At 43.8% G+C, this 16,450-nt stretch overlaps 1 protein-coding gene across 1 annotated transcript in view; it reads right to left on the minus strand.

Moving 5' to 3' along the window:
• Positions 1-15,383, minus strand: part of LOC104571522 (uncharacterized) — a 171,345-nt gene extending 155,962 nt beyond the window's left edge. Inside the window, exons 1-4 of the mRNA XM_088523820.1 lie at positions 15,301-15,383; positions 4,508-4,642; positions 3,794-3,903; positions 2,255-2,359 (exon numbers count right to left, since the gene is read on the minus strand). Coding sequence (XP_088379946.1) covers positions 2,255-2,359; positions 3,794-3,903; positions 4,508-4,642; positions 15,301-15,383 — 433 coding nt within the window. The remainder of the gene's footprint in view (positions 1-2,254; positions 2,360-3,793; positions 3,904-4,507; positions 4,643-15,300) is intronic.
• Between the last annotated feature and the right edge of the window lie 1,067 nt (positions 15,384-16,450).

Here is a 16,450-nt window from a genome sequence, read left to right on the forward strand (position 1 = left end):
CGGGAGGCCACGAGCCCCCATGCAGCAAGATCACGAGTCATTACAAGCCCATTTCTGTAGAACACAGAGGCAACTCTGCAGAAAAGGGAGGCCTGCAGCCTCATACCCAGCTTGGAGGTTCTCTCCCCTCACATAAATTCCGTGAGGGTGCCCCAGTGTCCCAATCAAAGGGTGTGGGATACAGCCTAGTAGTTCACGGAACCAGGAATTATATCCTTGTACCAAAGACCAACCCTCTGACAGAACCATGCATCATTGCACATTCCCTTTCATCAACACATTTTCTAGTACATTAGTAAATATATTTTAAGGCTGTAACCAGTGATCTGGCTGATACACACCTGTTTCACTAAATCCTTAAAAAGGGGATGATAAAGATTATCTTTTGAGACAAACACAAGAAAAACAGTTGATGTTAGAGTCAGGTTGCAAATGCAAGTGGGGAAGGTGGTATAGACGAGGTTTCATTGCTCTTGAAAAACTCCACAATATTGCCATTAACACATTCCCTTTAAATGCAAACTACTTAGTGGAGCAATATTCCAGCATCAGTCAGAAAAAAATACAGCTAAGGCTTTTTTCTTTTCAAAAAAATATAATGCAAACCTAAAGCACCTGATATTGAAGGCTCCTGCAATGGTTAGAGGGACTTGCACTTTAAATTGCCTTGCTTCTCTTAGCAGCCAAAGCCTTAATATTCTTTCTGAAAGCAGGTTTTTTCCCTTCAGAACTTAATTTATAAACTCCCTCCTGCCAGACTGAGATAGCCATGACTGCAAACCCCCAAAAGTGATGACTACTGGGATTCCATTCAAACCTTAAGGAATCAATAGAAAGCAGACAAACCACCAAGATAAAGTTTCAGCCAGTTGCAAAGAGCAAAAGCCACAGGATACCTCATGTTGCTCTTACCTTCCTGTGAAAGGCAGGCAGCACAATCTCACTGCAGTCTGCAAACCCAACCTCTGCTCTCCACATGCTGCACCCACACAGCAGCCTGGGGAATGCTTTAGCACTGCAGCCATTTGCAGACCACCAGTGCTTTGGAGACTGCAGTTATGAATTGATTGCAATATTTCTAGCATGCAGAAGACTAATGAAAACAGTTGATTTTGCTAAAACTCATGCTTATAATACAGGCTCCTTAGAAAGCCTAAGCAAACCTGCTTACCTTGGAGCAGCAGCATTACTGTAGAGCCAGTAACAAAGCAAACCTCACTGGTATAACTAGGCATAAACCAATGCAAACTTGTGCATTTCTACACTGCAAGCAGAAGCAATTGCAGCATCACCCTTTTAAGTCTGCTTATTCAACTAGCAACATCTGAAGACAGGCTTTACCACTGATGACAGCAGAAGTTATTGCAAAATGCTGACCATTTTAATTTTCATTGGTAAAGTTAAAAAAAAAAAAAAAAAGTATCACCTATGACCAGGCTTTGATGAAAACCAATCTGTTGTCACATTTGTGGGTTTTTGTTGCGTGCAAGAATTAAAACCTGCATTTCTTTGAATGAAACTCCAATTACTTCTTTTAAAACTAAAGTTATTGTTTGATTAACAAAAAGCAGTACTTGGTCCCATTAACAGCCCACTCTAAATGCCTGATTTTCTTTTTCCTTTCAAAAAGGGCACAGATAAAACTCCATGGTTTGAGGCTTACACAGTATGTGATATTATTAGCTCACATGAGTTACAAGGAACCCCATTGTGGGTTACTAGTTTGTGAGGCAGCAAGCAGATTCCCACAGACAGGGCATGACACCAGGTCACACAACATAAGATGCAATCTGGTCTTCTTACTTTCAGACGCCCTAGAAAAGCATCAGGAGTACATTGGGTTCACTGATACCCTCCTTACATGCTCCCCGTTTCTGACATCTGCTCATTTACCTGTGCGAGGCTAAAGGCAGTGCTGAGAGCACCTGGGCAAGCTCAGGAGCAGGCAGGATGAAGCCATTCCCTTTGACACAGGGGATTCACAGCACTGCTCTCTGCAGAAACTCAACCCCTATCAACCGGCTTAAGTTTTTACATCGCTTTGTAAAAATTAATACAAAAAGCAGCAAATGATGGGGAAACACACAAGCATTGCCACACAGCCAGTTAAAGCGCACAGATATTGCTTCAATTTCAAGCTAATATTTAATTATTGGTATTTTAATAAGTTGTTAAATATGCATTTCACCCGAACACAAGTGTGAAAAGTGTAATTCCCAGCAGACGTATTTGAAGCAGTTGCTATTGGACTCACCATACTGGCAGCGGGGACCCTGGAATCCCGCGGGACACTGGCACATCCGCGATGCTGCTCCCAAGCACTTCCCTCCGTTGAAGCAAGTGCCAGCGGCGCACAGGGCTAGTGCACACAAGCAGAAAGAAACAGCTTGGGGGGGCTTGGACTCGACAGAGCCACCTTTTCATACCACAGTGCTGCTCTACCAAGGACTTTCAAGGCAATCAAGAAAAACCCAGGTTTGATTTTATTAAACCAAGTGGATTGCAAAAGATTTGTTATTAGAGCTATAAATGATGCTAGAATAGTATCTTGGCCTGAAATTAAACCTCAGTAAAAATGAGTTAAATGCAGTTTAACTTCAGGATGCTGCAGAGGCAGAACAGTTAGATTGGCCTAAAGATACCCTAAAGATACTACCTGAGTCCAGAATGGCAGAAAAAATTAATTGCTGGAGAAAAATAGAGCTGTTTAGAAAACACTGGTTCACTAAAAGAGGTTATAGATGTCCATGGGAGTTACATTACTTCTCATCTTATCCTACAAGGCAGAATGTTTACTTATAGTAATATTCCACATATCTGAGCAAAATTCACACTGACTGAATATACCAAATACAACAGAATAGATTAATCCCTTTCATGCTTTAAATGATGGAAAGCAAGCATGCACTGCTCTTGCAAGGACAAAATAATTTGTTATCACTGATGTTCAAATATTCTAGATTTGTGCAAGACAGATATGTTTATAAACTGTATTTCAATACCAGGCTTTTCCAGCAGAAGAGGTACACACTAGCGTTCATGCTAAAACTAACAGCTGTACCTCACAGGCTTGTTTCTTTGGCTCTTTATTAATATAAAAATCATACAAGCAAGCTCAAAATACAGTCCTTAAGCTGGTATAAAGATTAAATCACACAGAAACACATGCTAACTTTCACACAGAAGACAGTTACTAACAAAACAGTAACAAAACCAGAGAACAGATTGTTATCACACACTTCCATGTCCTGTTAGCAGTGGCTACAGTGCTTCCTTATTTAAATTAAATTCCATTTTAGAAGAACATCCCATCATGATTAAAAGCTACTAATAGTAGCAGGTTTTCCTCAGATAAATAACCTTAGGGTAGAAATAAGACAATTACTTCAACCATAACATCAACAGTGAAAAAGCCAAAACCAGTCAGACTTTGCAGTGAGTGCCAGGTCCAAAGAGTGCATTAGAGCCTCCTTATTCTCTCTAATTTGGATAACAGCACTAAATTAAGTTAGCCTGTCAAAGTAAGACTGGCCTAAGAATGCTTCAACAACTTAATCAAAACCAGATCATCTACTGTTTAGCCTAGAATTAGAGATGCTCTGTACTTTTGCATGCAACAATTTTTGGAAAACCCTCTCACCCTCAATGGAGTACTATTCCTTATAACTGGGAAAATCCCAGTATGAACCATAAGATGCAAAATCCATGTTTTTAAGAACAAAATTCATTTAGATAGGATAAGACCAAACCTATGATTCTTAGGCCTTGCCATCAAGTTTTGCTACCAACTTACAGTGCAAGCAGCCAGGTTCACTGCCTTGCTGGACCCATCCAGGGCAGCATTTATAGACAGTCTGAGGCTCCATTCTGTATATCTGCTTGTAAACTGTGTAGTATCCAGACCTGGGAAGAGAACAGAGCAGTTACAACTCCCATTCAGCTTATCCACATCTCATCAGTTTACCACATTTTTTTCACATTTACCACATTTTTTCAAACTCTGCCAGTAGTTCCTATTTATAGACAAAGCAAATAAACGCCTCGTGATAACTTTCAATAGCTCTAATTCAGGCATGTCCACATACACTCCAGTGACTATTCAGACCAGAGATAAAGGCAATGGCAATCCATTTGCACAGTGAGTTCTTCTAGTGTTTTGAGAGTCTGATCTTCCAACACTTCTAAACATAAGGCATAAAATGGAACCTTTCAGTTTTCAAAGCAGGTGAGTTGGACACCTGTACATCCCCTCAAACAACAGGATCAGTTACTGATAGTTAAGAAATGTTTGACTTTGGGTATTAGATCACAAGACATTAGTAAGATGAGCAAAAGAAGAAAATGTGGCTTTTTGAGCAATTAAACCAAATACAGTCTTGAAAAAAGTCTCAGCAGGACATGAGCTATCCTTAAATAGCTATTACATGTATTCCTAGGGGTAAAACAGTTCACAAGTGCATAAAATCCTTGTATTGAGTTCCATTAACAGAATCCACGTGTAGCTTACCTTCTCTCGTAGCCCACGCACCACCGCCGCCCCGGGCAGCCCTGCTTCCACATCCTGACAGCGCGGCTGAACGCCTGGACACAGGGCTGCTGCTGCCCCACCAGCACCAGCTCCAGCTCCGGGCAGACGTTTGGCCTTTAGGGAGAGAAAAGGAGAGGAAAAACAGGTTATTTCTAACACTGAATTTTACAAGTCTTACACAGGCACAAAGCTAAGTTATGAAGTAGTTCAAAATGGATTTTATATTGCTGTTTAAAAATATCGCAACTCTGCAATTTTTTCCACTCTGAACTGATCACAAACAGCTCGTGTAAGAATATAGCAGTCAGACACCTGAACAGCAGGATCTGATGATGTCGGAATGGCAACTGTCCCACAAACTTTAATTGAGCCAAGATTTCATTAGTGTATTGGCTGTCTAAGCATGAACGGATTTCCAATAGCAATTTAACATGAGCAGAATAAAAATTATTGGCCTCTGAGCAGCTAGGTTAGCAAAATGTGATTGCACTTTGTTCCCAGAAAGTGAACTGCCTCATTCGGAGCAGGATTTGACTGAAGACTCCACAGACCCTTGGTTGCCTGTGGGTGAGAGGAGCCCAGAAATCCTTATGGAGACAACCCTGACCAAAGACAGGGCCTCACAAGCCAAACAGCAGATGAGCACAAGGTGAGAGCCTGGGATGATGCACAGAGCTCTGGAAACCAGACAAGACTCTACCCAAGGCAGTCCAAGCTCTGCCACTGACTCTGACAAGACTTTCATCTGTGTTTTTGCTGGGGAAGCAGAGCCTGTAGGATGTCCCTGCTGCTATAAGCTCCCCCGGGCACACACCATAACAGAGGAAGCATGCGTGTTCTCTGCTGATTATTCCTGAAATAACGAGATGAAATAAGAAGTGTTGTGTGTAGGATGATCTGCTCATCCTGCTGCCAAGCCCTAGCTACAAAAACGCTGACTTCTAGCAGGTGTCATGGGGCAGCACTAAGTTAAGCACACCCCGTATTGATGGTTTTGCCAGGTCCTCAGCCACATTCCCACCCTGCTGTCCTGGTACAAGGCCCAAAGTGCTGCACACCAGAGAAGCCTGCAAAAGAAGCTGAACATCTGACTACAACCAGAGCTGCCTCTCCAAATTTACAGGAATTTGGTGATGCTTAGAGTAGTTAATAACTACACTGACAAACTGTGAAGTCATTAGCTCTCCAAAGCACCTGTTCTAGCTGTTATAATGATGATTTGCACATTTAAGCCTCACCAACTTGAACAGTGGGAGACCTGGATGCTTTTGTACCTTCTCTGGTAAGTGGCAAGCAACACTTAGCAGTGTCACATCAGCTCCCAGAGGTTCTACAAGTTTCCCATTCAGAGAGACCAGGCAGGCTGGGTAGCAAGAGGAAGATGTACATGCACCCACCTTCCTCCTCAACTGACAGCACAGGGATCAACATCAGGCTATGGCAAAAAACATTCTTTTTGCATTAATAAGACAGGTAACAGTTATAACCCAACAGCTGCCTGCTGTTAAAATTATTGGCTACTTTGAATATTAATTCCTCATTCAGAATTTACAGAGCTTTATCTCAGGGGTTCAAAGCACTTCACAGCTCCCTGCTATGGCTGAACACTGCACAAAGTAGCCTTGCTTTAATAAAAAACACAATATATCTGCCCGTCATCTGCAGATCTTAAGGTAGTTTACAAACATCATCAAAATTAAACTCATGCAGAACAGGAAATACTACAAGGATTGTTTTTACTGATGAGTTAGATACCTGGAAGACAACTTGCATGCCCAAAACAGAGACAGAGCAGCAAATAAAACAAAATCCCAAGAATAGGAGTATTCCCCAATGTCCACTTCAGTTAAGGACTACTTCATACTAGAAAAACCTTATATTGACAGAAACTTTTCCAGAGTTGGAGCCATCTCTGCCTGAGTTTTGCAAAGGCTGCCATCCCTCAGCTCCCTACACCACAAAACACATCTGGAAGAGACTGTCCAAAAAGTAGGATACAAAAATGTAAAACAACCTCTATTGTACATATCTGTGTTGCAGGACATAATAGGCTTCAATGAATGCACTCAGGGTCCCCCAGGCAGCACCAATGTCTCAAACAACTTGACCAAAATAAACTCAGACAATCAGCAAGGTGCAGAAACACCCAAGTGCCACTGATGTGGGTTCTCCCTCAGCCCCTCCTCACAAGGCCAACCACCCTGTGGCCCCTCAGGTCTCCTCTTTGCCAGACAAGACTCCTGCTCATGCTCTCCCCCTCACCATACACCCACAGCATCCCTTTGCCACATCCCTGTTTTGCATTCTTGGGGTTCACCCAGCTGCCAGTACCAACATAATGAAGGAAGGCAGAGACAGCAGCAAAATCCATGTCCCACTGCTCCTGGAAGAACATAAATCAACCCTACCTGTGTGCTCCAGGACCATCTCCATCACTTGCCACCCCTTCCCTCTGGAATTACCTACCCATTTAACACACTTAAGTCTACAGCAATTGTTCCCAGACCATTCTCAGATCCAAGTATCAAGTTTCAGATGCAAAAAGCCTTTGCATGCCCCAAAACCTGTCTGTTCCCCCTCGGAGTCAGCAGGTCTAATAAAACCCTCACCTTACCTGCAACCCTGTCCCACTTAGCCAGCTTTTTAAAAACAGACTCCCTCCAGTGAATAGAACATCATGCATTGATAATTCATGCATTTCTCCTTTTATTAGAATTGCCTAAAACTTTCCAGATAAAGCTACATTCATCCACACTGCTCTGCCATAAATAAAAGAAGCTGACAATTGTTGTAATGACATCCCGAGTCCGTCTATAAATTCTTACTCGTGTGAATTTGCCAGGTTTCCAGGAATAGCTGTATTGACTTGTGCGATACAGCTAATAGGAACAAATAGCACTCACACAGAATAAAGGAGGGCAGCAGCAAAAAGTCATATGTTTATTAGGATTTATTCAGAGCAAGTCATTCCTCCTAGATGCCCTTGGGATAATTTAAAGGCAGATATCAAAACCTCTGCTACATTATAATTAAATTGCAGCAATTGCATAACATGGAATCCTGTGCTGGGCAAAACTAGCAAATAAAACACTCCCTCCCCAGCATCCAGCCATGTTCACAACCCTGCCACCACTCAGCACACCAATTTTTAGCCATTTGACTCATTCTCACACCTTAAGACCAGGTTCTTGAGCAATCATATAATTATGGAGCAGTTGTGTTGCATCTCTCCCCTGACTAGAGGATATTTCATCCCTTAGGACTAAAATAGAGCTTTAAGCAGGTGCAACAGCACATTTAGAAAGCTCCGGTTTTACTGCCACATGCTTTGCTTTCAGAAAATATTTCTTAATGGGAGCTTAAGTGTTAAAACAAAAACATCTATTATATTCTATTTGACTGATGCACCAATCCCCTAAAAGCTTTTTATACCACTGCTCTGTTAGCCAAGACTAACACGAAGGCTGTTATTAGCCTGTCAGTCTGACTCAAGCAAACCAGAGAGCTCTTATTTAATATTTGCATTAGGAGATGCCCTTTAAACAAAGGCACCTAGCGCACTCCCAGCTCAGGGCTTAAGATCCTAATGAACAGATAATTAGAGCAACACAAGGCAAGAGCAGCCTCAGCTGCCTTAGGACCACTGCATAAAAGAAAGTTCACATGAGAATTCATTTCACAGTATTCAGACTTTCTCCAAAAACTCCATATCCCCAAGGCATATGGTTACCCAAGAATCCCAATTTTCATTCCAAAACAGCCTTCCTAGCCTTGTGGTTTTAGAGAAAAGCTTGCATAGTATCTTCAGCTTCCAAAGCCAGAAGACAAATAAGAAATTAGATTCTTATCTTTTAATCTTACAATTTGGGGTGGGAGGGAACCTCACTTCAAACCTGAATGACTGGACTTGACAACACAGACTGAAGGCTTAAAGCACCCAGGTTCTTTTGAGACAATTTGCAATCACCAAACTCCTCTTTGAGATGTTTTATTAGGAGGATGTACACACAGGTTTCCAGCTCCCCCCACCCTGAGAAGAGCATCAGAAACAGTCTACTTATTTTGAATGGAAAGATTTATTTTAATAGGAACTAGGTTTATCAAAAGATGTATCAGCTCTTTGCAACAGGGGTATTTATTATCCCATCTAGCAAAATCCCAGGGCCTGAGTCTTGGAGTGACAATTGAAGTAAATCTCTCATTCTATCAATCCACATTTTTCTGAACTCAAATCAAGCTAAAGGTAGTGAGTTTTAATAGCAGTGCGACAGCAAATACATCAAAAGGTCCCCAAAGGTTTCAACAGCACAAATTTGGAATCAAAGCATTAATGAATATGAACCAAAGAATGATTTGGTTGTCTAATTTTAGGCTTTTCCACAGAGATTCAGTGAATGACACGAGCTTCTACACTAAGCCAGAAGCTTGTTAATATCCTCCTAAAAATGAGACATTGAAGCAGCGCTGCCTCCGCTGAAGAATTTGCGGCCTGAAAACTATTGATCTTCCCATGGAAGAGTCAATAAATGAATCCTGCCGTAAGAAATAAGTTACAGGAATCCTATACCTTCAAAATACTAATTGGCTAAGGGCTCTCCCTCCTTCCTGCTATTACTAAAACATAGGTGTGGAAAAGCATACAGCTTGTGCTTTCCTATTTCAAAAATATATCAAACTAGAACTATAGGCCCTAATATAACCTGTTTCCAGGGGTAAATCTCCACTCTGATGAAACCAGTCACTGTAGTCATGCATTGTTATAACCCTAGACTAAATTATAATTAGGCTAGAATCTTCCAGCCAGAAGTATCTCAATCTCCTACCTCCATCCAACAAAAACACTCCCAGCATAGTTGCTATAAGAGGGGTAGAGAAGATTTGGGATCACTCACTAACACACACTGCCCTGCAGATAAAAAGGTCAGCTATAGGGCATTGTATGCAAACTGTGTTAATTAAAGCAGTGCCATACATATCTCAGCAAGGAAGAGGAAAGAACTTCATCCAGGCAAAAAACTAATTATGAAATAGGTCATGGAAACAAGGTCTGAAAAAGGCAGATTATTGAATATCAACAATTCAGATAAGATGGGATGTTCTAGACTGCTTCCCCTCACCCTTAAACTGCTGGGATCCCTGTCTATTCTTAGTCCATCTGAAGACTCATTTCCCTACATTGCTAAAATAAAATTAATGAGCGCTACCAAAGACGATTAGGCCAGACTGCACTTTGACCACTAATCAATCCGTGTTCACCAGCATTCCGCATCCATGGGTGTGATGCAGATAGGCCCCAGGGAATGAGGCTGTGACACCAGGCTCCTTGAGACCAGGCCTCGTCACCATAGCCCTTCGCTGGGGCAGGGGACGGAGGCTGCCACAGAAGGTCCCTCTAACCCCCGGGTCCCTAATGCACCGCAGGGTTGTACCACATCCTCCCTCACAAGATGCAGCAGCTCAGCAACACGATGCTCTTCCCGCCTTTGGGCACTGCATCTAGATTCAGACCAAGGAATGAGATGATTAATTACACACACTGCTATGATAGTGGCAATAAGATGCTTGGTCCTTACTGCTACCAAGGCACAGCCTGCCATTTAGCTGCTATTTAGCCATCCTCCCCCACCTTCAAGACCTATTGCTATTTGCTTAGGAAAAAAATGCAGTAAACCCATGCAGATCATTTAACATGATTTATGTAAGTTGCTTTAAAATACAACAAAAAAATCAGGTTTTGGTTCAATGGGCTGCCAAGGACCCCCAGGCCTCAACATCCAGGGGCAGGTCCCTCCACAGGGCAACTGCTGCAGGCACCATGTGGCTGCTGCAGCATCCAGGGAAGGGGCCTCAGACAATTTGTGTGTTCCCGTGCTCAGATAAGGCCAGTAACCACCCCAGGCCTCACTAACCCAAGCCCCAGTGAAAAAAAAAAGAGATTATAAGAGAAGACAGAGCAGCAGTTACTCCCCTACAAGCCTTCAACTTGGTATCACTAATGCAGAATGCCCAGATTTGAGATCAAACAACCATAGTAGAGCCACATATTATATGAATTTTAGTCCCAATAATTGGGGAAATCAGCACATGCACTTTACTGAATTAGTGTTTTGCCAGTTAGTTGCTGCTGCTGAACATTTCAATCTTACAATGGAAACTTACAGTAAGGTCTTAAGCAACCCAGTGCTATTCTGCAGACAAAAAACAGGCAGGTTTTTGCCTCAAACATTATCAGAGATGAGTACATGCAAGTACATATATATTTTTCCTACACAACTGATGCATCTGCCAGGGAAAGCACTGGCCATCAGACAGGAGGGTTAAGGGGTAAAGGAACCCCTTTCTAAGGGAACCCTCTCACCTGAGAGCCCTCCAAAAGAGCCACATACCTGTAGGGTGATTTCAGATGCACCTTAACAAACCTCCTCCCAGGCACTGCTGGAAGGGGATCTATCAGTAAGGAGTTAATTCATATAAAGCCACAGCATGGGCAGATCAGGATGTTCTTTACCTCATCAAGACTAAATGCACATTCTGCTCTGACTTTCATAGTCAGATGGATGCTGCTCTGGTGTTTCTGCTAGGGAATACAAAGAAAAACGAACTTTGGCCCTGCAGCTTAAAAACACCACATCCATGCCATCAAATTCATCCATGGGACAAAGGCAGTGAAAGAAATGCAACTAGAAACACAACTACAGCCTATAATGTACAGGCATTATAACTGCAGCGTGCATTTTTTAATGAAAAGGTAAAAAGTTCTCAAGTTCACTCCTAGAATTAGTGACTAGTTTTAGACAAAGATCAAAGTATAAAACAGACTATGCACACAGTTTACAATTTTCAAATATTTGGAGAAAAAATTATTGCTAAATCAGAAATAAATTAAAAACAGTAGATTTCAGACAGAATGTCAGCAGTAACAGGCTTGAATTTCCAAAGGAAATCTATTAACTGTGTTCAAAGGGAAGGTATTTAATTGAAGAATAACAGGGGTTTGCAATATGGTCGGTTAACTCTCCAAGAGCCAGTGCTGTTTCCTACAAAGGAGGCTCTGCTAGAGTCATCTGAACACTGATTTTCAAACTAACAGAGAATTCTACCTACCCCTTCAAGAAGTTTGTTCTGTTTTATTAAAATATGCTGCGTTGTCCCCAGTACCCAGGGAATTGCATACCTAGAACTGAGGTAAATCAGAAGAGCTGGAGATAAACAAGGCTGAGGAAAAGTGACTCCAACTCTTTTAGCAATCAGAAGTCCTGGATACACACAATGTTAGCTAAAGTAACTGGATAGACCAACATTTCAGAACACAGCACAATTAAGCCTGATTAAAGTTACAAGTTCTTTTGCTATGGTGCAATTTTAGACAGCAATTTAAGAGTCCAAGAACTCATGGAAGTAAATGGGAGGGAGGTTTATCTACCTTAAACTGGCAAATGTAAAGTCTCTCAGTGCATATATCAGCTATTTTCATTATCAGACACAATATGCATTTAAAAAACTGGGATTCATTTTGCAATCTATCAGATCAGGTTCATCTTTGAAAAATACAGCAGCCTCAGGCTATCAGACTTTTATGGCTGTGTATTTTCATTGTCTTATGGCTATTCCAGAGTTTGGAGGAAGCCTTAATCTCATTTTTCTCCTGAGAAGTGGGGAGAATGTGTCATAAATCAAGGAGGGGAAAAAAAAAAATCACTACAGCACAAAGGTACTCATTCACTATCTTTAAGCCTCCTGCCAATGTGAATACCAGGGAAAGAAAAAAAAAAAGATGCTTTTAGTCTCTTAACAGAAAATAAAATCAGTTTTTCCTCCAAGAACCCTGTTGAAGCAGAAGCTTTAAATGCAAACTCTCAAAAAATGTAATTCTGCATTATTATGTAGACCAGCATGAGCTCTATCTGGTGGCAACACAGTGTAGTGCAGAGGCCAGCAGGACAACCTGCTTTTGTCCACACGTGTGTTGATGAGAAGTGAGTGATCTGCAGCTTTTGTTAGGCAAGATCCAGTGCTCCAAAGCAGAATTTGATAGTTACCCTGGGCTGGCTGCATCCCTTCAAAGGGATAGAAAGAGATGATTTAAAATCAGAAGCACCACACCTGCTTGCCCATAAGCTACAGACCTAAGTACACCACAGTGGCAAATCAGAGCATTATTCTCAAAACCCCACAGTGTTTTCAAATGTTTAGTCTATGGGTGACCATGCGATGTTTCATCCAAAGAAACTGAGGCAGTTGCCACGTTTTAGCTCCTCAATCTGAACCTACCTCTAGCCCTTAAGAGGCCAGGATCTTCCTCACACATGCAAGTCCGCATCACCGCGGATGAAGAAAAATAATGTATTTGCTAAACAGAAAATGTACTAAGGCCATTTCTCACCAAAAGTGATTGCACAACCACTTTGCACATCATTTGTGGTAAGTTCTAGGACCATGTCTTGGCTCCAACACTAAACTCTATCACTACATTCTTCACAGGAAGATTTCCTGCATTACTTGGATGTCACTTTAAATATGTTGGAATGTGCTACGGAAAGCCATTTTGTTCACCTGTTAAAAAAAAAAAAAAAAAATCCAGAGGCTGCATCTCTTTGCAAGAAAACGCTTTGTGAAGATTCCTTTTGAGCTACATTTCACAGTCCACAAAAAAGTGTGTGCACCTTTAAACACTAACTATTGCCCAAAAGGATCAAGTACTGTCACTTGCCATCCCAGAAATGATCAGTTTTGCTCTGGGGACTCGGGTGCACCTGGAAGGGCCTGCAAGCCCATGGTGCTTGAGGAAGCTGGAGAACTTAAGTTATTCAGACAAGAACCCAGCTCTAAATCCAGGTGTACCTTGGGACATGATCCTGTTTTCTTGCTTATGCATAAAGTGAAATTAGGTAGCTGCAATATTTTAGCAATCAAAAAAGCAATACAGCCACAATTTTGATGCAGGATTTTGACTGGATCCCTTATGACCAGACACTGCAGACATTATCAGGAGCCTGCAAAACCCCAGAGCAAACCAATGCTTGCTGGTGAAAAGGAAGCAATTTACCTTGCAACTTTTCAGAAGAAGCCCTCACTCATTTGTCACAAATTCTCACTGGGAAACATTACACTTATTGAACAAAAAAGTTCTTGTAATCATTTCTGCCTTTTTTCTCTTGTAAGATCTCCATAAGCAAACATCTGTGCTTACAAAATTCACAGTAGAATATTTCTCCAGAAGTTTCCACCTTTCACAAAGCAAACCTTGCCTGTTTTAGGTAGTGCATTCCAACCTAGACCCTCTGATGAATCCACAATCCTTGAGCCCTAACTCACTCCACATCACACCAATAACACACAACCTCCACACACAAACACACAGCTGTCTGCAGCAAGGGGAGCTGCTGAAGAGATGCACTTTACCAGGAGTGATGGCTTTAAAGGAAGAAATAACACGCTTTGGGATGAAAACCCTACATTTGTATTCCGGTAGTTCCAGCCTCCTCTCCAGTTTGAGCACAGGATCATCAGGGCTAATTGGCTGGAAACACAGCTGATGGAAATAGCTGCTCTCCAATAATCTGTTCTTCATTAAGGCTCCTCAGGGGGCTCGGGAGCCCGGCACCAGCAGCCTCCTGAACCCAGGCAGTTTTAGCTAGGAGCAAGTACTCAAGTTAGCAGCAGAACAAAAACAGTTACGAGGAGTATCCTGCATGTGCTCAGCCACAGGAGTGTGCAATCAGAACAGAAAATGCTTTTAAAGGAAGCACCAGCATGATATGTTCCAAGGGACACATCTGGAGCCCTTGTCCCCCAGAGGTGGATGACCAGAGTCACAACAATGCTATATAAAAAGGCTACTGATTAAAAAATAAAGAGGATTAAAGCCTTCTATCTAGGGAACCATCCAGTAGAGACTTCTGATTTCTATTTACATCAAAAGTAAAGATACCTTCAAAGTGGGGAAAAAATACTTGATTTGCCCTAATTGAAGTAGGGAGAGCTCAATGGCATTTCAGGAGCGCTCGGGCAGAGCACCAAGGCTTTGCCACAGGCACCAACTCGCTGCTATCAGCACATTGCTGCTCCCAGTGACACCGGCAGACCAGCAACAGGCTCGTTCTGGGTCACCCCCAAAAGGAAACCCTCTCTGAGGGACACTATCTTGCAAGGGTGAAAGCCAACAAGCAAAACCGTTTGGATTGGAGGCAATTCCCACTTGCAGCTGCGCATCCACAGCTTCCGAAGCGCAGGAGCCAAGTTACTGCTTATGCCAAACACAAACAGCAGGGACTGGAGGTCACCACAGCTTTCCCCAGGTAAGAGGAACGGGTTATAAGAGCAAAAGAAGCAAACACAAAGGAAGCACCAAGAGCTGTTGAAGAAAAACACCCAGAAAACAAACTCTATTTTCCTAAGCAGGGTACGTACTTACTGCTCTGGTAGAATGGAGCATTAGAAGCAACCCAATTCTAGTATTCCTAGTAAGTATATTTCTTCACAGAATATTTCTTAGAAAACCAACGAGCAACACACACTAAAATCTCAGCTGTGTGACAGAAGCAACAGCAGGATAGGAAGCACATGCTATAAAAACGAGTTAGAAAAGGATGGGATGAAGCTGAAAAATTAAAAGAGGAAAAAGAAAAGGGAAAGAATAAACTGACGAGACACGGGCACACGCGGACACGAAGCTGGCGGCTGCGGGCGCTGCCGCCGCTCCGCGGAGCCCCCGGCCGCGGAGCGGCCCCCACAGCGCCGCGCCGGCCCCGCCGCCCCGGCCCCGCACTCACATGCCCGGCTGCAGCGGCGGCCGCAGCGCCCAGCTCAGGCACCACCAGAGCGGCAGCGGCGCCAGGGCCGCGCCGGGGGCCATGGCGACGGCTCCGCGCCCCTGCGCGCCCGCGGAACCGGCGGCGCCGCGGCGGCCGCGGCCGCGTTTTAAGCGGCGGCGCCGCTCGTCACTGGCGGAAGCCGCGGCCCGCCCACCGGCCCCGCCTCCCGCGCGGGGGACGCGGGTTCGAGTCCCGCTCCGGCCTTGGCCGCGCGTGGCGGGCGCCGCTGCTGCCGCCGCGTGGGGTCTCCCCGGCCGCAGCTCCCGCTCCCCTCGAGAGGGGCTTTCCTGCCTCGCCGGGGAGCGGGATGGAAACGCGCGCAGCAGCACGAGGGAGCCGGGATGTCGCTGTCGCTGGGAGCCGGCGGCAGCAGGACACGAAGCAGGGACGCGGGACAGGTTCCTAGGTCCGGCTTGGGCGCCCTCCTCTGCACCGTCCATCCTCGCGTTTGTAGAGCCTCTCCAGCCCTCGGCAGCTGTCGGAAAAGGGATCTTTTCCCTTCACCCGGCAGGGGACGCAGACTGGAAGGGGGCCGGGGCATGGCAGCAAACACAAGATGGGGAAAAGCCGCCTTTTGGGATCTCCCGTTGGATTCGCAATTCCTGATTTTTGTTTCACTAGGGTCCGAACTACCCAGCCACGGGGCTCGGAAGGAGCAGATTTACCCCCGAGCAACCCATGCTCAAGCCAAGTCAGACTTCCTTCCATTCCCCTGGAATGAGGAGGATCTCAAGCTGCTCCAGGCTGCCTCCTGTGATGGTTTGTGACACAGGGAGCTGTACGGATACAGTCACTCCTCGCAGGTTTGGGCTCAACTCTGGTTTTCACAAACGCTGCCTTAACTTGTCTTCCTTCCAGTCGCATGACAGGGTATCCCAGTTTCTGTTCTACACACATTTTACCAGCACAGTCCTGTGCGTGGTTTGTATTTCCAAGAGCTCTGCTAAAACGTTTGCAAATCGTAACAGAAAAATTGTTTTTATTCTGCTCATTGCTTTGAAGCTCACAGTGACACAATCCCCTTGAGATTGTATCACTGATTTATTTTTCATGATAAAGAAAACATATAGGCTTATCTGACCTTAGAGCAGATTAATTGTATCCCGAA

The sequence above is a fragment of the Tinamus guttatus genome, unplaced genomic scaffold (assembly GCF_059628265.1).
Source record: "Tinamus guttatus ecotype Peru unplaced genomic scaffold, ASM5962826v1 Tinamus_guttatus_pri_ptg000198l, whole genome shotgun sequence".
Classification (NCBI taxonomy): domain Eukaryota; kingdom Metazoa; phylum Chordata; class Aves; order Tinamiformes; family Tinamidae; genus Tinamus; species Tinamus guttatus.